Here is a 22,706-nt window from a genome sequence, read left to right as displayed (position 1 = left end):
CATATGCACTACATACTAAGTATACAGGCTTTCCAAACATTTCCTTGTCCACACTACTTACCTTTCAAGAAAATCTGAGTACTTTCTATCTGTATTATCTCCTTCGCCTTCTTTTCTTCCTCTCCCATATAGGCTGCATATTTATTTCAAGGTTATTTTCAAAACCACCTTCTCACCCCTAAAAACAGTACCTCCCAAATAAAATGTGCTATCATAAAACAGTATGATTAAATAATAGAACAGCATTAATATAAAAGAATATTAAAGACATACCCTTACCCAGAAACCCATCAGCAATACAATTGACATACACCACACAACAAACACACACATAAAAAAGGCAGATCTTCCAGCCTCAGTCCGTAGGGAAGAGCCAGGTCTTCAGTTTCCTCCAAAGTATTATTTATTTAGATTTATCACACATTTTCAATGGTGGCACAAGGCAAGTTACATTCAGGTACTGTATATATTTCCCTGTCCTCAGAGGACCGTCTTAAGTCTGCCTGAGCCTGTCCAAGGTCACAAAACGCATCCGTGGAATTTGAACCCTGGTTCTCTACCTGCTGCTGTAACCACTAGGCAACATCTCCACTCCTGGGTATTTGAGAATTTAATAATCTCACATTCCATAAAAAGGTTGCCACTACAGAGAATGCCCTAGATCTAATCCATACCCTTCAAATGACAGCGCACATAATATCCTCAACACATACAGCTCTGCTCACTTCTCTTCAACATTCACACTTGTCTGCAGAGTATTTTTGTAACACACACTCAGATATGTTTTGGCAGCAAGGGGACTAGGGTATTTATCCTTACTGGATGAGGTGCATCTCCATACAAACCATAATGGTAAGAGTGTACACCATTAAGTTCCATTGTTTTGGTCCCATGCAATTATCAAATACAGAGTGGTCTTTTTGCAGCTGAGTTGGTCTAGGGACCACTTGTAGCAAGATATTTTCTATATCTTCATAACATTTTGTGTATTTGACTAGTTGAATCATAATACCATGCCTTCAATACCAACAGCGAATGTACAGTTGCACTAGTAACACAGTAAATGACAACAGTAGTCCATAGTCTTGCTTCTACTCATAAACTAAAAAGAGGGATTAAAGAGCCATTCTGCATTAAATAACCCACACCCTCTCCATGGAAGGTGTGCTGTAGCTGGTCTAGCTATTGCAGGTGTTATTAACATCCACTTAATTATCTGCGCCTAGAATTTGTGCATCAATGCCAGTGTTAAAACTAAGATGAAATTTAGACTTACCTGCAAATTTCCTTTCCTTGAGCGTTATCAGGCCAGTAAAAGATGGGTGGGTTACGTCCCCCTGCCAGCAGCTAGAAATAATTTTTCCCTATCTGGATATATGCTATTTGATTGTTCATTAAAGTGGTATACAGAACCAATAATTTATTATACAGGAAATACAAACATAAAATAAACCAAGAAAGAGGGAAACATAAATCCAATAAACTGACCCCCTCCCCCTTTGCAAAAAAAATAAAAGGAAAAAAAAAGGTTGGTACTGCTAATGCAGTCAGAACTGTATAATACAACCCATAAGCAACCTCTAGTAACAGACTTCTAGGCAACAGCCACTCTAAGAACTATCAAGACCAAACAGCAAAGCTCCTAAATTCCCAGACTATGTCATTTCCCTCTCTTCTACTAATTAATCTATCCTCCTTTTCTTTTTTTTTTCTTGACACAGTTACATGTTACATTGCATAGCTTCGGGGAGAGTTCAGGACTGGTTTGGTAAAACTCAAGGAAAGGAAATTAGCAAGTAAGACTAAATTGCACCTTCCATATTACGATTATCAGACCAGTCCAAAAAAGTGGGATGTATACAACCCCCCTAGGTTCTGCTTAGGGTGGTGAAGAAACCATGAAAGCTTGGAGGACCCCTTTTCCAAAGGAAGTCTCCTCCTTTGCCTGTAATGTTTTGCGGAGGACTTCTAGGGCTTGGTCCTGCATCGAGGGAGCCTTCAACTTGTTGGGTACCAGTCTCCCCTTGTTGATATACACTGAAGCAATTCCCTCCTTAATCCACCATGCAATGATAACTTTAGATGCAGCTTCACCTTTATGCTTTACTCCAAACAGAACAAAATGCATATCTGTCCTCGGAAAGGGGCTGGAGATTTTGAGATATCTCAACAATGTGCATCTTACATCCATGATACAAAGGTCCACTTCACCCTGTTTTTGAAGTGTAATCATCTGATTCAGCAGGAAGGAAGGAACTGGCTGCACAGTCACCTTCTCCTTTGAGTAAACCAAACTCGCAGCTCCAAAATTCTTCAGACTAAATAAATCACAACCAAAAAGACCATTTTCAAGGTCAAACCCTTGAGACCTGCCTCTCTGGTTCAAAAGGATTCACGGACAATTCCCATAGGACTAGATTAAGATCCCAGGTCAGAATCGGGGGCCAAAAAGGGGGTCTGATACTCTTCACTCTTTTTAGAAATCTTCAGCTATCCACATACAGAGCTAGCAGAATAAAATCAACACTCCCAGAAAACTTGAAAGGGCCTTTTCCTGCAGCTTTAGGAAACCATGGGATAGGCCTTTGTCCAGTCCTTCCTGCAAAAAAAAAAAAAGGTGCAAGACAGATGCCTGCATTACCACAAAATTCCTCTTTCTATACCACCCTTCATAAGCCCTCCAGACTCCAGTGATATACAGTGGGGGAAATAAGTATTTGATCCCTTGCTGATTTTGTAAGTGTGCCCACTGACAAAGACATGAGCAGCCCATAATTGAAGGGTAGGTTATTGGTAACAGTGAGAGATAGCACATCACAAATTAAATCCGGAAAATCACATTGTGGAAAGTATATGAATTTATTTGCATTCTGCAGAGGGAAATAAGTATTTAATCCCTCTGGCAAACAAGACCTAATACTTGGTGGCAAAACCCTTGTTGGCAAGCACAGCGGTCAGACGTCTTCTGTAGTTGATGATGAGGTTTGCACACATGTCAGGAGGAATTTTGGTCCACTCCTCTTTGCAGATCATCTCTAAATCATTAAGAGTTCTGGGCTGTCGCTTGGCAACTCGCAGCTTCAGCTCCCTCCATAAGTTTTCAATGGGATTAAGGTCTGGTGACTGGCTAGGCCACTCCATGACCCTAATGTGCTTCTTCCTGAGCCACTCCTTTGTTGCCTTGGCTGTATGTTTTGGGTCATTGTCGTGCTGGAAGACCCAGCCACGACCCATTTTTAAGGCCCTGGCGGAGGGAAGGAGGTTGTCACTCAGAATTGTACGGTACATGGCCCCATCCATTCTCCCATTGATGCGGTGAAGTAGTCCTGTGCCCTTAGCAGAGAAACACCCCCAAAACATAACATTTCCACCTCCATGCTTGACAGTGGGGACGGTGTTCTTTGGGTCATAGGCAGCATTTCTCTTCCTCCAAACACGGCGAGTTGAGTTCATGCCAAAGAGCTCAATTTTTGTCTCATCTGACCACAGCACCTTCTCCCAATCACTCTCGGCATCATCCAGGTGTTCACTGGCAAACTTCAGACGGGCCGTCACATGTGCCTTCCGGAGCAGGGGGACCTTGCGGGCACTGCAGGATTGCAATCCGTTATGTCGTAATGTGTTACCAATGGTTTTCGTGGTGACAGTGGTCCCAGCTGCCTTGAGATCATTGACAAGTTCCCCCCTTGTAGTTGTAGGCTGATTTCTAACCTTCCTCATGATCAAGGATACCCCACGAGGTGAGATTTTGCGTGGAGCCCCAGATCTTTGTCGATTGACAGTCATTTTGTACTTCTTCCATTTTCTTACTATGGCACCAACAGTTGTCTCCTTCTCGCCCAGCGTCTTACTGATGGTTTTGTAGCCCATTCCAGCCTTGTGCAGGTGTATGATCTTGTCCCTGACATCCTTAGACAGCTCCTTGCTCTTGGCCATTTTGTAGAGGTTAGAGTCTGACTGATTCACTGAGTCTGTGGACAGGTGTCTTTCATACAGGTGACCATTGCCGACAGCTGTCTGTCATGCAGGTAACGAGTTGATTTGGAGCATCTACCTGGTCTGTAGGGGCCAGATCTCTTACTGGTTGGTGGGGGATCAAATACTTATTTCCCTCTGCAGAATGCAAATAAATTCATATACTTTCCACAATGTGATTTTCCGGATTTAATTTGTGATGTGCTATCTCTCACTGTTACCAATAACCTACCCTTCAATTATGGGCTGCTCATGTCTTTGTCAGTGGGCACACTTACAAAATCAGCAAGGGATCAAATACTTATTTCCCCCACTGTAGTATCCACTTGGCATTCAACAGAGTACATGTCATTATGGCAAACTATCTTTTGTGCAATTTTGATAGCCAAGCTGACCATTAGTATCAGTCCCTGATGTGAGAAATACTTGCTGCAACACAACCTTATCAGATCCTCCACCAGGATCTTGATGAAAGCGGCATATCATGGATGCCTTAGCCAGTCCAGAACTATAAGGACTATCAGTAGCAAATTATCTGTCCTTCTGTTTAAATTGTACAGCGCTGCGTAACCCTAGTAGCGCTTTAGAAATGTTAGTTAGTTAGTATTGCCCTTTGGATCACCTGACCTAGCGGTGGCCATGGTGGAAACACATACAGAAGATGATCTATGGGCCATGGCTGTGCCAAGCCATCTATGCCTGCAAATCCCATCTCATGATGGGAACACTGCCTTGGCATTTCAGTGACTGGCCATCAGGTAAACCTGACGTCTCCCCCACTTTCTCAGCACTCTTGCAAAGAACTTTTTAATCAAATTAGTCTACTGCTGCATGGAATGCCCACCACCCTCTGCTGGAAACAGGGAATACTGGTGAGCTGGTGCTGCACAGGTCCTCACAAAACAACAAAACAGAGCTCACAGCTGCTAGATGAGAGGCATAACCCATCCGGTGGACATAATGAAACCTATGAAGAATTTGATTTGGATTGGAAATCCCAGAGCTCTAGCACAGGTATCAATGTGCGAGCCAAAGATGGCCACAAATTGTACTTAAATGTATTGAAATGGATGTTAATGAGATTATTCGATATTCCCTCTTAATGCTCAAACAACACTGCAGAAAAAATGTTGGCCTTAACACTGAAAACTTACCAACAGCTCGGGGTGGTATTGAAGATTTTGAGGAGAGGATTTCTTTTGAATTTCTGACTTTAAACTGCTGGTTTTGTGTTATTTTTAAGCTGAAGGAAGCCTGAGTAGTCTCTAAGCGCCGTTAGAAACACGTGTGCGAGATTGAGCAAACATTAAAGCACACATCGGCACCTGGTTTTCTGCACTTAAATATGAGCCTTTCAAAAATTTAACTGCAAACAATTTTTGAAAGGCTTATATTTAAAGGCACAGAAGAACGGTGGCGATGTGAGCTTGCACTTCCAGTTTTCCCTGGGCATGCACACAAGACCTGCATTTTACCTCAAAAGTTTTCTGTGCATGCACCAGGCATGTTCTTCCCCCTTGCTTTTGGTTTACTAGCGTGCATAAAATTTGAGTGCCATTTGGTTTGAGCATTGGCTTGCTAGGTTTTGGCTTTAATGCTAGACCTTTTGAGAATTGGGGCCCTAGACAGCTGCACCAGACCAGGTCAGACATCTGTACTGTCTGCTGAAGACAGAGAAATGTTGACTGGATCTCCAGCTGCACCATTCTTATAAGAAGGTAAGATCAGCTTCAGGAGTTATCTTTATCAGCTGGTAGGGGGACCTAACCCACTCATCTGGACTGATCTGTTAATTATATGGAATTTATATTCAGTGCCCACAATACTTTGCAGTGTGGGTATGCAGAAGGGATTGTGTTTCAGACGGCAACATCAGCTGAGTTACACCTATGTTAGCTGCAGATGTCTGAAATATTTGGCCTGGCCCTCTCTATACAGAAGGATATATGATCCATCAAAGGTTATACCTATACCCAACAGCCCAATTGACCTTGTATAATGGTTGAGTACCCTCCCCCCCCCCCCCATCTCACAAATATCTTTGGCATTGCCCTAGGTGCTGTGGACACACAGTAGGGCATAATTCTTGCCCGTCTTTTTAAACTATGATTTTCCTTTTCCTTTCATTTTGTCTGACCTCACTCTATTTTCTCTCGCTTTCCTGTCAGTGACTTGGTATTCCTTTCTCCCTTTGTTTTTATGTAATCTGCTTTGACTAGTAGGCCCTGAAAAGTGTTATAACAAGAACCAATAAACATAAATCTGTTCCTTGGACACAGCAGAACTGCCCCAATCATTTGCCCTTCAGATCCTGCTACTGCCCCCTAATGCCAAGGTGCTGACATGAACCCTGCACTGGCACAAGTCTTAATAGTTGCCTTGTACATCCAGGATGATGCAAGAAATTTCACAGGGATCTAAAATATTAAAACTTTACAGTTTAAAAGACAATAAAAATGTGGTATTTTCCTGTCTGTTACAAATAATTTACTGAGAACAAAAGCATGAGACCCTTTCTGTGCAAAAGCTGCATGGTATCCATTTCTCTTGCTCCAATAGAGGTTATTAGTTCTACCATCTGGCCTGCCTGTTTCTCTTCTTTTATGTACTTTATCTCTGTACTTGGGCCAATAACCTGGATGTTTAGGCTCTTAGTCCTATAGAATAAAAATAATAAATAAAAGTTCAATGACAATCCATGTCTTCTCTGAAAAACTAGCAGTTTACCCTTCCTGCCTAGAAATGTAAAGTATTACAGGAGACAGCAGTCTTTCCTGGTGTCATCCATAGAACATGGTTATGTTAAGCGGCCCCAATGCAGCACTCTTCCAGTACTGCAGAAAATTATGGATAATAGCTACTACTCTCAGGAGCAAGGACTGTCTCTTTATGTGTTTCTGAATAACTCTGGTAGTGCTATACAAACAATAATAGTAATAGCAACACAGAATTTCAGTATTTTCTTCTGTCCTAGTCCCTGCAGCACTCGGTTGGGACAAAGATCTCTCTCCTTGCCTATCCATTCTTTGGGGGGAGGGGGGTCTCACCTTCCCCTTGTGTACAACCCCCTATCCCCTTCCCTACAGTGACTTTCGTTGGCTGGGACACAGATCTCTCCCTCCCTCTGTGTGTACCCTATTTCCCATCCAGTGCATCACCTCTTGATGGTTGGGACACATTTTCTTGCTCTGGCATTTTCCCAGAGCTATAAGGACATGTTATATAATAAATGGGGGAAGGGGAGAAAAACAAAACAGATACAACATTTTTTGTTTTATTTTCAGAAGTTTTGAAGCTTCTTTGTATACTTAAGAACATCCAAATAATGAAATAAAAAATACTAAGATCTTTGATTCTGTTTATATACAATACAGATGCATGAATTTTCTCCTATTTTACATGGAACAAATATCCACGCCCACCTGCTTCACATTCCAAAGGCCTGGTGATCTCAAACAAAGCAACTATTGTTTCTGCAGCCTATTTTTAAGAAAGAGAAGATTCCAGATCAATCTGCTATCTGGTTAGAGAAACTGCTGATTCACAAGTAACCCAGACAAGTCTATTTCCTTCTGTCTTCCTGTATAAAGTCCACAAAATCCCGACATGTCAGTGACCTGAAGTTCTCACAATGCAATCCCCCAGGAAAGGCTGAAAGGAACAAACCACACCAGCATTCGCATTTTCATAACAGCTATAAGAAAAAAAAAAAAAGAAAAGGCAATTTAGGGAACAGACTCTGACAACTAATCTGAGTTTTTAAACAACACATTTCTGCTCTGCCTGTACGATGTCATAGGTGAAATGAGTGTCCTTACATTCACTTGTGCTAAAGACCAAGCAAGATTGGTAACCACTATCACCTGCAATTCTAAAGCCAAATCAGCAAGTGAGTATACCAGAAAAGCCAGGGCGGGGCATGCAATAAGGAAAGTGAAGTTTCATCTATAACAAGTGTTCTCTGTGGCAGAGGCGTAGCCAGACTTCGACGGGAGGGGAGTCCAGAGCCTGAGATGAAGGGGCACTTTAGCCCCCCCCCCCGACCCCCCCCCTTTGCTGGCGGGGGACCCCAACCCCCGCCAGCTGAGGTCCTCCTCTTCTCACAAAAGGCTTCCTTCTGTTTCTGACGTCCGACGTCAGAAAGAGAAGGAAGCCTTTTGCGAGAAGAAAAGGATCTCGGCTGGCGGGGGTTGGGGTCCCCCGCCAGCAAAGGCAGGCGACGGCCGGTTGGCGGGGGGGGGGGGGGGGGGGGGGTCGAGAGGGTCGTCAGCAGGGGGGTCCAGGGTCAAATCTACGGGGGCCCAGGCCTTCCTGGCCCCAAATAGCTACGCCACTGCTCTGTGGACAGCAGAATCCTACAGCTACAAAGCTGGCAACTTCACCACATGATGGCATCGGTCACAGTTCCATGTAGTTTACAGAGTTTGAATACTTTACACATGAGTAGCAATTCCTGATCTGTCACTTGTAACCTTCAGCAAAACAGTTTATTCAAAAGTTTGCTTCAACCTCAGTTGGGTCAGGTAGGAATGTGTGGCTGTAGGTATGCAACTTTGTTTTTCTCCATGGTCAGTAGGGATGCATAGTACATAAGTACTGTAGAAGTCTCACAGTCTTTACACCTCTCTGTGTAGAAGGGGGGCCTGCTGACAACGGAGAACCCCCATTACAGGTAAGCAACTACGCTTATATATGCAGCGTGTCTCCTTGTCGCTGATTCAAAAATCAAATTTTTGAATCAGCGACAAGGAGACATGCTGCACATATAACAAACATATAGTATAAGCATAAAGTTTTCCTTGACAAAGCCGGCACGGCGAAATGGAACCCCATCAGATGTTTAACACAGATAAGTGCTATATGCTAAAAAATAAAATGAATGATAGGTACAGTAAATAAGATTTTAAAAATTAAAAATCAAAAGTCAAAATTAAAATAGAAAACGTGGAGGTTTTTCAGTCAATGAAGATTTGGAGCCCCTGAGTCACAAAAATTGAAACTGTGACCTCCACAAATTAAAACTAATTAGACAGCACCATCACACAGAGACCACATGTAAGTTGTTGTGTTGTATGTGATATGTCATCAATAAAAAATTGTTGAAACAAAAATAGATTGCTTGGAGCGTGGTATTTTAGCAGTTCACTTGCAGGATTTTTTATTCAGAGATAGTGTCATTGGAGACTGAAACCATCGGATGCTTAATGTTGGTGCCCAAACCATTGGTACTCTACTGATGGGTCATGGATTTGATATACTGCCCGTTATACAACCAAAGCAGTTTTTGTTTTTTTTTTCATTATCAGCAAATACTTTGTCCCTGTTGAACTCACAATTTAAGTTTTTGTACCTGGGGCAATGGAGGGTTAAGTGACTTGCCCAGGATGACAAGGAAGGCACAAAAGAGGTAAAGTCACTTTAGTGGAAGAAGCAGTATTTATTGATAGACCCGACGTTGTCAGTATTTCGGTGAAATGCCTGTGTTAGGGGTCATGTGGTGATCTCAAGCAAAAAAATCTTCCTGTGCAAACAAGGAACCTTCAGTGAATCAAGTCAGGAGGTCTCAAAAAAGCATTATACTCACAATACCAAAACTACTTGTACAAGGCCCTTTGGGTTGGCACACAGACTTTGGTTAATAGACATAATGCCGTTATTCCCTTTTTTTTCCAGGCTCTTTTTGGAGCACAGCCTCTGTGGAGTGCTGAGAGGATTGGCGTCTGTTCATCAGCATGGAGAAAAGGATGGAAGTACACTGGAAAAGACACCAGCTGTATGGGAAGGCTACTCAGTTTCTATTAGTCTACAATTATTCATCATACTTGAGAGGGCGACCAATCAGCCTATGGAACCAAAGCTGGCTGCCTTATCCTCACCCATGGAAAAAACAGAATCTCTAATCATTTCTTATCGTCAATGAAAAAGACTGTTTTGCTGATGGTTACAGGTGATAGATCAGGAATTACTATGCATGTGCAAAGCATTAAAGCTCTGCAAGCTAGCGAACGCCAACCAGTGCTGCAGAACAATGAAAATACATACCTGTAGCAGGTATACTCCGAGGACGGCAAGCTGAATATTATCATCGATGGGTCGTTGCTGTCGTCCACGACAGCCCAGGAGCCTGGAACTTATTAAAAAAATAAGAACTTTCGAGAACGCGACATCACGCGGGTGAAGAAGCACCGCTCATGCGCGAGCAGGTTCCTGCCCGCAACGCAAGCGTGTCTCCTTAAGTTAATAAAAAGCAAAAAAGAAGAGGAACAACTCCAAAGGGGAGGAGGGTGGGTTGTGATAATATTCAGCCTGCTGTCCTTGGAGAATACCTGCTACAGGTATGTATCTTCATTTTCTCCGAGGACAAGCAGGCTGAATATTATCACCAATGGGGTATCCCTAGCCCCCAGGCTCACTCAAAACAATGAACATTGGTCAATTGGGCTCCACAATGGCGAGGACATAACTCAGATTGACCTAAAAAAGAAACACAACTAAGTGGGAGTGCAGCCTGGAACAGAACATAAATGGGCCTAGGAGGGTGGAGTTGGATTCTAAACCCCAAACAAATTCTGCAACACCGACTGCCCAAACCGACTGTCGCGTCGGGTATCCTGCTGAAGGCAATAGTGAGATGTGAATGTGTGGACTGAAGACCACGTTGCAGCCTTGCAAATCTCTTCAATAGAGGATGACGTCAAGTGAGCCACTGACGCAGCCATGGCTCTGACATTATGAGCCGTGACATGGCCCTCTAGAGTCAGCCCAGAATGGGCATAAGTGAAGGAAATGCAATCTGCTAGCCAACTGGAGATGGTGCGTTTTCTGATGGCAACTCCCCTCCTGTTGGGATCAAAAGAAACAAACAATTGGGCGGACTGTCTGTAGGTCTTAGTCCGCTCCATGTAAAAGGCCAATGCTCTCCTAGAGTCCAAGGTGTGCAACTTGTCCTCACCAGGGTGGGTATGTGGACGGGGAAAACATGTTGGCAAGACAATTGACTGGTTCAGATGGAACTCCGACACCACCTTCGGCAAGAACTTAGGGTGAGTGCGGAGGACTACTCTATTATGGTGAAATTTGATATAAGGTGCATGCACTACCAGGGCTTGGAGCTCACTGACTCTACGAGCTGAAGTAACAGCCACCAAGAAAATGACCTTCCAGGTCAAGTACTTCAGATGGCAGGAATTCAGTGGCTCAAAAGGAGCTTTTATCAGCTGGGTGAGAACGATGTTGAGATCCCATGACACTGGTGGAGGTTTGCCAGGGGGCTTTGACAAAAGCAAACCTCTCATGAAGCGAACTACTAAAGGCTGTCCAGAGATGGGCTGACCTTCTACACGTTGATGGTAAGCACTGATTGCACTAAGATGAACCCTTATGGAGTTGGTCTTAAGACCAGACTCTGATAGGTGTAGAAGGTATTCAAGCAGGGTCCATGTAGGACAAGAAAAAGGATCTAGGGCTCTGCTGTCACACCAGACGGCAAACCTCCTCCATTTGAAAGAGTAACACTTCTTCGTGGAATCTTTCCTGGAAGCAAACAAGACTCGGGAGACACCCTCTGAAAGACCCAAAGAACCAACCTCTAATCTCTCAACATCCAGGCCGTGAGAGCCAGAGACTGGAGGTTGGGATGCAGAAGCGACCCCTCGTTCTATGTGATCAGGGTCAGAAAACACTCCAATCTCCACGGTTCTTCGGAGAACAACTCCAGAAGAAGAGGGAACCAAATCTGAGGGGGCCAAAAAGGTGCAATCAGAATCATGGTTCCATGGTCATGCTTGAGTTTCAGCAAAGTCTTCCCTACTAGAGGTATGGGAGGATACGCATACAGAAGGCCTGTCTCCCTCCCTCCCTCCCTCCCTCCCCCCCCCCCCCCCCCCCAATGCAGGAGAAAAGCATCTGACGCTAGTCTGCCGTGGGCCTGAAGTCTGGAACAGAATTGAGGGACTTTGTGATTGATCTGAATGGCAAAAAGATCCACTGAGGGGGTGTCCCACTCTCGGAAGATCTTGTGGACAACATCCATGTTCAGAGACCACTTGTGAGGTTGCATGATCCTGCTCAACCTGTCGGCCAGACTGTTTTTGACGCCTGCCAGATACGTGGCCTGGAGAAACATGCCGTGGTGGTGGGCCCAAAGCCACATCTGGACGGCATCCTGACACAGAGGGTGAGATCCGGTGCCCCCCTGCTTGTTGGTGTAATACACTGCAACCTGATTATCTGAATTAAGACAATTTGATTGGACAGCCAATCTCTGAAAACCTTGAGAGCATTCCAGATCGCTCATAAATCCAGGAGGTTGATCTGAAGATCTTTTTCCTGAAAGGACCAAGCCCCTTGAGTGTGAAGTCCATCTACATGAGCTCCCCACCCTAGGAGAGATGCATCCGTCGTCAGCACTTTTTGCGGCTGAGGAATTTAGAATGGACGTCCCAATGTCAGATTGGATCGAATGTTCCACCACTGAAGGGATCTGCAAAACTCAGTGGAGAGATGGATTACATCCTCCAGATTCCCTGTGGCCTAGCACCACTGAGAAGCTAGGGTCTATTGAGCTGATCTCATATGTAGGCGTGCCATGGGAGTCACATGAACTGTGGAAGCCATGTGCCCTAAAAGTCTGCCGAGCTGTGATCTGTTGAGACGCTCGAGCCAAGGACACTAGGGCCAGAAGATGTCTGCCCTTGCCTGGGGGAGATAAGCTCGAGACGTTTGTGTGTCCAACAGAGCTCCAATGAACTCCAATTTCTTTTCTTTTTTTTTTATATGTATATTTCTTTATTTCACATTATTAACAAGAATAATCTTGTTAGAGAAATACAGCCAGGAAATTACTAAATGAGAATTGCATCAACATACAGGAAAAAAACATTACGTTTTCTCAGACCACAAAGTTGAGAGGGGGGTGAAATGAATAGAGAAGTTTAAATACATATAATTATTACTTTAAACAAAACAAGCTGCATTCCTCCCATTAGAGATACAGATGTTATTTCAGTTGTCTCATATCTAAAAACGACTTTAGCTAATCTGGTGAATGAAACACATATTTTGTCATACCCATTTTTACAATGCATTTACATGGATATGCTAGAAAAAAGGACCCCCCTTACTTCCAATGTCCTTTTCTTCATTGCTAGAAAAAGTTTCCTTTTCTGTTGGGTTTGCTGTGTAACATCAGGATATATCCATATTTTTCCCCTCCAAAGAGGGTGTTAATATTCTTAAGTAAAGTCTCATAATGGCATTTAGATTTAGATCTTGCTCAAATACAAAAGAAACAATGAGAGTAGTTCTTTCTGCGGTGTTGTCCAAGGATTGTTCTAATAAAGCTGAAATATTATCCAAGTCAATATTTGTATTTCCTACACCTCTTGTTTTCCCTTCTGTCCTCTCAGGATTTACAATGTAGTATATTTATAGAAGGAATAGCTTCAAGTGGAATTTTTAAATTCTTGTTTAAATATCTTTTAAACAGTTCCAAAGGGGAATTTCCTGAGAGTTTAGGAAAATTTAAAAGACGCAGGCTCAACCGTCTATTATAATTTTCTATCTCTTCAATTTTACGACGTAAGTCAGTATTATCTTTAACAGCTGTATTTTTAAATTCTTGAAGTAGTTCAACATCCTTTTGTATATTTATTACTTTTGTTGTTAATTCTTGCTTAACTGAGGCTACCTGCTGTTTTACTTCTTCAAGTTTTTCATTTAAAGCATGTACTTCACCTGATGATTTTTGTAATGTTGCATCCATTTTATTCAACTTCAGCCAAATCGTCTCCAAATTTACCTCTGGAACTTTCTCTGAGAAACTAATCTCAGGACTTGGCGTCTTTCGTAGCGGCTCTAGTCCCTCACTCGACACCTCTCCTGCCACACTTCCGGTGGTGAGCTGGGCCGTCCCTTGAGCAGCTATCGACGCCGGACACGGAGGGAGCAACAATGCTGGTGGCGAAAGGGAAACGTCCTCTCCCCGTATGGTTTCCGCTTCTCCAGTAAGCCCCACTATGGGATCCGTTCCCTTCAAAGTTTGGGAGGTTGCGGTGAAGAAACGTTCTAAGCTCGGCTGGGTAGGCGTGGAGGTAGAGGAAGGCGAGGGCACCCTTCTCACAACTCCTTTTCGTTTAGTATGCGGCATTTTCTTTGCGGGAAAAAATAATTTTCTCCCCAGCTTAGCAGGAGTGCTTCTCTCACTGTCCAGCTATGCAGCGGCCATCTTGACACTCCCCAACCCCAAGTATTGAACTCCAATTTCTGTACCGGGACAAGGTGGGACTTGGGATAATTGATTACAAACCCCAGTAGCTCCAGCAGTCGAATAGTCATCCGCATGGACTGTAGAGCCCCTGCCTCCGAGGTGCTCTTCACCAGCCAATCGTCGAGATAAGGGAACACATGCACTCCCAGTCTGCGAAGCGATGCTGCGACAACTGCCAAGCACTTTGTGAAGACCCTGGGCACAGATGCTAGGCCAAAGGGCAGTACACAGTACTGAAAATGCTGAGTTCCCAGTCGGAATCGAAGAGTGGAGGAGTGGCCTAGTGGTTAGGGTGGTGGACTTTGGTCCTGGGGAACTGAGTTCAATTCCCACTTCAGGCACAGGCAGCTCCTTGTGACTCTGGGCAAGTCACGTAACCCTCCATTGCCCCATGTAAGCCGCATTGAGCCTGCCATGAGTGGGAAAGTGCGGGGTACAAATGTAACAAAAAAAAAAAAAAAAACTTCCTGTGAGCTGGGAGTATAGGCATCTTTTAAGTCCAGAGAGCATAGCCAATTGTTTTCCTGAATCATGGGAAGAAGGGTGCCCAGAGAAACCATCCTGAACTTTTCTAGGAGAAGGAATTTGTTCAGGGCCCTTAGGTCTAGGATGGGACGCATCCCCCCTGTTTTCTTTTGCACAAGGAAGTACCTGGAATAGAATCCCAGCCCTTCTTCCCCTGGTGGTACGGGTTCGACCGCATTGGCCTTGAGAAGGGCGGAGAGTTCCTCTGCAAGTACCTGCTTGTGCTGGGAGCTGAAGGACTGAGCTCCCAGTGGGCAATTTGGAGGTTTGGATACCAGATTTAGAGTGTATCCTAACCAGACTATTTGAAGAACCCACCTGAAGGGCAATTGTGAAAGATACTGAAGGGTTCTCAATCTGCCCTTGTTTCAGCAAATATGCCTGATGTAAAAGTAAAACAAACAGAGGAAAGCAGAGCCCCTGAGGACTGCTGCAACTCTACTGAGTCCTGAGGCAGCAAAATGGAGGCTGCAGATCACACAGGAAAGATCAGGAGCCAATGTTTCATTGTATGCTTGAACCACCAAAATGGCTGCTGCTTCCAGTTTCCTGAGGGGAACAGCAAGTCTTCACAGGCAGATTCAACTACATCCTGTAAGATTCCCAGATTGCATGCACTGCAGCAGACCGAAGACACCCAGCAGGCTCCACAGGGGAACCGCCATACAGTCAAATCTCCACTGCAGCACAGCAGCCACCGATGCAGACCCCCCCCTCCAAAAAAAAAAAAGAATTAGCAAACACAGCCCGGAACATGGATCCGAGTGAAAAATTAGTCAGACTTACCACTGCCAGCTTCAACTCACTGTCTCTACAAGCCTTACTGTGAGAGGACTCACAAATCCTACTGCTCCAACACTCTCCAAAGAGCAAAAGGTTCCTTAATGTCCTCTCTTTGCTTACTTCTGTTCTTTTTTTGCTGTTGTCTTAAGGTTGCTGTGTACGCATAGGAGAGAAGAGGGAGGAAGGAGAAGAGGAGGAGGTTCTGCAGGGTACCAGAGACAGGGATCTGAAACATCCAAATATGATTTTGCAAGCACCAGGCACCTGCCAAGCTCAACTGGAAGCCAACTGGACCAGGAGCAGAGCATTCAGAACCAGAGGCTGAAAAGTATGTCCATCCACCTGCTGGAGATAAAAAATACTGAGGTACTGGGCTGACTGAGGATATATGGCACAGCTCAGTTCCCTGTTCTCTATCTCCATCTACTGATTTGATGGCTATAACTATTCCCGCAAGTACTGAAATAGTGGAAAGAGACATAATGGAAGACAAGCTTCAAGAGGAGCAACAGATTGAAGGAAGAGACAAGTTACTAACTAAAATCCTTAAAAGAATGTCACTGCTGTAATTCTAAGTATACCCACTCTCTTCCTCAGCCCTGAACAGGGATTCAGCAGTGATATGTTACTGAATGGGCCAAAACAAAGATGTGCCTCCTTTTAGACAGCAGAGCTCACCCATCCTTCAGCATCAACTGCAGACTGGAATAAGAGCTAGACTGGATCCAGCAGCAGTAAACACTGACTCCTGCCTACAGGATGGAGAGAAGGTGAGTGTCAGATGCATCACTCAAGTGCCTAAGCCCTAAAGTAAAGAAGTCAGAAGGTATGAAGGATGCAGCTTTGGATAGGAAACTGAAAGGGCAAAGAGAGAGAAACAATAGGAGAAACACAACAAAGCAATAATATATGAGGGAAAACTGGATTTGTTAGGCCACAATCGTGAGAGTAAGAAGAGTAGAGGGACTCCCACAGACGGAAGCAGGACTGAGAGGCCAATACACTAAAGTGTAGTGTGAACAGGGAATGAGCTTGCTTGTGAACTGTGGTAGATGAGAGAACAACCTCATGCAAAGATGGTCTCCTCTCGTCTCTTTTTGGTAAGGATGGTGCCAGGCTTGTGCTGGGCATCTGGATGGTTGGCAAGCTCTGGGGGACAGGATGATACTGGGCTTTCCAGGATAGCCTGCTTCAGGTCATAGAAAACAGATGAATCTTCTTTCGTGAGGAAGGTGATAGCAACACCACTCTTTCCAGCTCGGCCTGTACGGCCAATACGATGGATATAGTCTGCAAAAGAAACAAACAAAAAAATTATTGTCAAAAAACAGGGCCTGGCACCCCACACCTCAAAATAGAATCCAATTTAATTAAAGCATTTTCTACCTTCCCTAGGCATAGCCTGCTGAACACAGAGTACAATATTGTAAATAAAACAAATATTAAAATAAAAATAATAGGGGGGATGGATAAGAGGGCTAGCAGATTAGAGGCATATTATTTCTTGTTTGGGAGTGCCTACATCTGTTTCTTACATAGCATGTATTTTACAGGTGGTCCCAAAAAACAAGAAGGCAGACGATCCGCAAAATCCAACGTGGAGGCAAAAAGAGCAGATCAATCAGTGGTGTAGTTGAAACTTTATTAGAAAAATAATGATCGCCCAACACAGACTGTGTTTCGCCCCTAATGCAGCCCTTGTGGGCGAAACACAGTCTGTGTCGGGCGATCATTATTTTTCTAATAAAGTTTCAACGACACCACTGATTGATCTGCTCTTTTTTTGCCTCCACGTTGGATTTTACAGGTGGGCATACATGCAGAGTCTGGGTGAACTCACATGCATAACTTTACAGAACACTATTAAGTTATGCATGTGTGTCCAGCATTTAAAGCGCACACATTTACACCTACCTTTTAGGCACATATTTTTGCTGTTATACCATATGCTAACTTTCTGTAAAGCAAAGTACATAAGTACATACATATTGCCATACTGAGACAGACCAAAGGTCCGTCAAGCCCAGCATCCTGTTTCCAAGAGTGGTAAATCCAGGTCACAAGTACCTGGCTAGATCCCAAAACAGTACAATACATTTTATGCTGCTTATCCTAGAAATAAGCAGTGGATTTTCCCCAAGCCCATTTTAATAATGGTCTATAGACTTTTTCTTTAGGAAGCCATCCAAACCTTTTTTAAACCCCACTTACAGAATAGGCTCCTTACCAGGTGCCCAGTTATAGAATTACCCCAGTCCTCGGGGCACACCCAGCCAGTCAGGTTTTCAGGATATGCACAATGAATATGCATGAGGAAGATCTGCCTGACCTTCCTCCACTGGTATGCATATTCATTGTGGATATCCTGAAAACCTGATTGGCTGGGTGTGCCCCGAGGACTGGGTTGAGAAGCTCTGAACTACTCTATTAATGCTCAATTCATACAGCCTCTTTAGAAACACCTTATGATCTACTAATTGAATGCGCAAGAAAAGGTTGATTAAACAAGTTCCACAAATTGTCCATCACAGCAAAGTTGTTTCTGTGCTAAACCCTCTATGGAACCCGATTGTGCCAGTAGACAACACTGCTTTAGAAAGCCCCTCAATTGCAATATGATGGTATTTTCAGTGAGTTTAGCAGTTAAAGGTATCTAAATATACCTTTCTCAAAATGGGCTGGAAGGTTCAAGTTTTAGAGCCTAGAACATTATTACTGGACTGAAGGGATAAACTATACTTGCCGGCCAATTTAATAGAGTTCACAGCCACTTCTAATACAAAGTTGGAAAGACGGCTGGAGAGGCTGATTCAATCACTGCACTAACCGAGAAAGCAAGATTCATAAATATTGCATGTCAGCTGAAATGGCTGCAGAACTAGAACCAGCCTAAGTAAAGCTCCTCCATGAATTAAGGGGAAGGTCAGGCTGAGGAGCTATAGATGCAGCTGCAGAACCCTTCCAGAGTGTCTCCCCTTCCCCCTGCCCTGGACTCACCCTCTATATTCTTGGCCATGTCGTAGTTCACCACCATGGACACATCTTGAATATCAATACCTCGACCAGCCACATCTGTGGCTACCAGGATATCCTTAGCACCAGCTTTAAGGTTGGAGAGTGCAAACTCTCTCTGTTCCTGGCCTTTGCCACCATGGAGAGTACAAGCATTGTACTACAGGGAGGGGAACAGAAAAACAAAAAGGTTACTAAATCAGCTGAGAGGTACACTCAATCATGCACAAAAGGATGGTTTCAGTAAAGAGAGTCACTTCACCCCATCTCTGAGGAAATTGAAGCAGGACTTTTAGACACGGGCATTTGGACACTGCTATCAATGTGCCACCATCTGGGCATCTACACACAATGGTGCAGAACTTTTAGGCGCCAAAATGCCAGTATCTAAAAGTCCTCCTCTGCCGGGGATGTCTCTGTGACAGAAGCACAAAAGAGGGGTCGGTGTGGAGGCACAGTCTCCCTACTCCCTCCCTTTAACCCCAAACAGCAGAGCGTATCTAAATGTTAAATTGTTTCCCTCCCCTCCTCCTCCCCGAGGCCATGTGACTCCATTGCTCTGAGCCAAGGCTACAGCTTTTATTTACCTGGCTTGCTGGGTCTCCATGCTTGTATTTGGAGTCCTTTCCATTAATCGATGCTGCCAAGAGGCGAGGCCATTATGTGAGCTCAAAGCAACGCTGACCAACAGTTAGGGCTCCGAGCACACGTCACGGTCCCGACTCTCAGCAGCACAAATAAATGGAGAGGGCTCCAAACTTGGGCACATCATGGCTCACAGAATAAAAGGCTGTAGCCGCCCAGCTGCTCGGAGCATAGGACCTGCTCTCGTCTTCCATGTGACCCAGAAGAGGAGACGGGCAGAGGAACTCAGTGGTCTCCAGTGCGCTGGGTAGAGGGGGGGGGGGGGCGCTGTCATCGTAACTCTGCCCCTTGGCAGCAATGAAACATGGCGATCTGGCGAAGTGACAGGGACGGGAACCATATGCTACCATTTGGGCCCCACCATAGTGCAGCACAGCGCCAAAAGGGGCACAACCGCCCAACTGTACATGCTCCTAAATGGCAATGCCTAAAAATCACATGTGCCCAAACGGCAGCGCCAAAGACAGTGCCTAGAAGTCAGACTCCCAAGAAACCTTCTTAAAACATTCACCCTAGACAATCAAACCCATGCATATTATCACCAGCACTATTATTTCTAGTCCAGACATCACTCACTATCAACGTGAAGGAACGTTCACCCTAGACAATCAAACCCATGCATATTATCAACAGCACTATTATTTCTAGTCCAGACATCACTCACTATCAACGTGAAGGAACGTTCACCCTAGACAATCAAACCCATGCATATTATCACCAGCACTATTATTTCTAGTCCAGACATCACTCACTATCAACGTGAAGGAACGTTCACCCTAGACAATCAAACCCATGCATATTATCAACAGCACTATTATTTCTAGTCCAGACATCACTCACTATCAACGTGAAGGAACGTTCACCCTAGACAATCAAACCCATGCATATTATCAACAGCACTATTATTTCTAGTCCAGACATCACTCACTATCAACGTGATTTCCTTTCCCTTCCCCAACTGAATAGATGGAGGTAAGGCACAAATATTTCACCGAAGTTTACGAGGAAACATTTTTGGACACCTGAGCTCATGCTATAATACACTGATCCTTTACTCTTGGGGATTCTGGAAATGACACAGAGGTTCCCTTCCTCAAGGTACAGGAAGCTTGTGCCCACAGTCATGGTCTTGCTATTTTAACACAGTCTCTTATTTATGTTTTTGTCTGTCTCTCTTGACTGTGCCAACTCCAAAGCATATGGACTATCTTTTGTGTTTCTGTACTGCGATGTGTATATTGGTATCTGCCTTATAAATAATTAACAGTCTTATATCAGTTCAAGTAGAGTTGCTGGAAGCTGAGTTATATTTACCGAGTGAGTCTAATATCTTAATATTTCTTGCTGTGATGACTTCAACTTATTCCTAGAAAGTGCATTTGTATAAATCCAACAGCTCAGTCAATCATGACTATCTAAAAATAGCAATACACATTACAGTCATTCAGCAGCTATTTAAACCCACTAGAGGTGAAACCCCTGAGCCTTTGCAGAGTAGTCACTTCACAGTGGCCATGCTTGTTTCTTTGCACCAGGATAGAAACTGAGGGACTGGAATCAAGGACAGATACTCACCCCCATCTTTTCCAGAGACTTAGCCAGCACGTCGCAGCCCTTTTTCTGGTTGACGAAGATGATGATTGGGGGGTCGAATCCTTGCTCCAAGATTGCCAAAAGCTTCTTCCTGGAGACAATAGGGGGCAGAAAGAGAAAAAAAAATGAGAAAATGAATGTGCAGACAATATGAGGGCAAGTTTCTAAAGTGGGACAGTGAAGGCCAAGTATAAGCGATACTGTCAAGGTGTTTAAGGTCATGAGTGCCTCTTCAAAATTCATAGTTGCTACTGAATAGCTAGCTACCTGTGAATCTTTTTAGCCTCATCAAGCCCCTCACACCCCTGCAAGTTCAACGCCTTATACTTTTGACCTTTTGATATTTTATGAACAAGTTTTGTTTTTATTGTTATTTTATTATTGTTTAACCTATTATTTTATTACTAGTAAAACAGGCCCGTTTCTGATACAAATGAAACGGGCGCTAGCAAGGTTTTCCTCGGAGTGTGTATGTTTGAGAGAGAGAGAGAGAGAGAGGGAGAGAGAGAGAGAGAGTGTGTGTGTGTGTGTGTGAGAGAGAAAGTGTGTGTGAGAGATGGAATGTGTGTGTGTGTGTGAGTGAGAGAGAGACAGAGTGTGTATGTTTGTGTCAGAGAGAGAGTGTGTGAGTGTATGTGAGAGACAGAGAGTGAGTGTGTGTGTGTTGGGGTCAGAGTTCCATGACCCCCTCTTTCCCTCCCTCCTCCCCTCCGAGTTCCAGGCCCCCCTTCCGTCCGAGGTGCAGGCCCCCTCCCTCCCTCTCCTCCCCTCCGAGTTCTTGTCCCCCCTTCCCTCAGAGTGTGTATGTTTGAGAGAGTGTGTGTGGGTGAGAGATGGAGTGTGTATGAGAGAGACAGAGTGTGTGTGTGGGTGAGAGATGGAGTGTGTATGAGAGAGACAGTGTGTGTGTGTGTGTGTGTGTGTGTGTGTTTGTGTCAGAGAGAGAGTGTGTGAGAGAGTGTATGTGAGAGACAAAGAGTGAGTGTGTGTGTGTGAGAAAGTGAAGCCTTCAAGCCTTGAAGCTTTCGTGCGCTCTGTAAGGCTCCATCTCCTCAATTGAAGACACGTAGTTCCGGAACATTGCAGGAATGCTTCAACGCTTGAAGGCTTCACTTTCTCGGCTTCAGAATGTTGGAGGTGCGTTTTATTATATAGGAATTGTACATTGCTCTAAAACCTTGCTGTATTTAGCAGTATATCAAGTAAATAAATCAGCTTGGAGAAGAGACGACTGAGGGGAGAAATGATAGAGGTATATAAAATAATGAGTGGAGTGGAACAGGTGGATGTGAAGCATCTGTTCATGCTTTCCAAAAATACTAGGACTAGGGGGAATGCAATGAAACTACAGTGTAATAAATTTAAAACAAATAGGAGAAAAATTTTCTTCACCCAATGCATAATTAAACTCTGGAATTCCTTGCCGGAGAACGTAGTGAAGGTGGTTAGCTTGGCAGAGTTTAAAAAGGGGTTGGACGGTTTCTTAAAGGACAAGTCCATAGACCGCTAAATGGACTTGGGAAAAATCCACAATTTCGGGAATAGCATGTATAAAATGTTTGTACATTTGGGTAGCTTGCCAGGTGCCCTTGATCTGGATTGGCCGCTGTCGGGGACAGGATGCTGGGCTTGATGTACCTTTGGTCTTTTCCCAGTATGGCATTACTTATGTACTAACTATTCTCAGGTAGGGAATTTGGTGACGAACACACTTGTCTGTCACAAACAACATGTAGGACCCTGAGGAATGTTTAAAAATAGCCTCTAAAGATAGGTTTTGAAGTTTCTCAGGAAGGTGCTATCATACAACATTGTGTCAGATATTTAGCTTCTGTTGGGATCACTTTCCAATCAAAAGATAAAGGGGAAAAAGGGCTTCATTCCAGGTTAACATTTACAAGACATG

General features: G+C 44.1%; 1 protein-coding gene across 4 annotated transcripts in view; it reads right to left on the bottom strand.

Annotated features, from left to right (window-relative positions):
- Positions 1 to 7,233: 7,233 nt before the first annotated feature.
- DDX23 (DEAD-box helicase 23) overlaps positions 7,234 to 22,706 on the bottom strand; it is a 51,301-nt gene continuing 35,828 nt past the window's right edge. For all 4 annotated transcript variants that reach the window (XM_030196828.1, XM_030196826.1, XM_030196829.1 and 1 more), the window contains 4 exons: positions 20,783 to 20,891; positions 18,548 to 18,722; positions 16,616 to 16,840; positions 7,234 to 7,669 (listed from right to left, as the gene is read on the bottom strand). In XM_030196828.1, the coding sequence (XP_030052688.1) occupies positions 16,617 to 16,840; positions 18,548 to 18,722; positions 20,783 to 20,891 (508 nt within the window). In that variant the 3' untranslated portion in view covers positions 7,234 to 7,669; position 16,616. The remainder of the gene's footprint in view (positions 7,670 to 16,615; positions 16,841 to 18,547; positions 18,723 to 20,782; positions 20,892 to 22,706) is intronic.

This window comes from Microcaecilia unicolor, chromosome 3 (assembly GCF_901765095.1).
Source record: "Microcaecilia unicolor chromosome 3, aMicUni1.1, whole genome shotgun sequence".
NCBI lineage: Eukaryota > Metazoa > Chordata > Amphibia > Gymnophiona > Siphonopidae > Microcaecilia > Microcaecilia unicolor.
The sequence above is the reverse complement of the archived record's forward strand: the minus strand, read 5'-3'. Positions and strand labels throughout refer to the sequence as shown.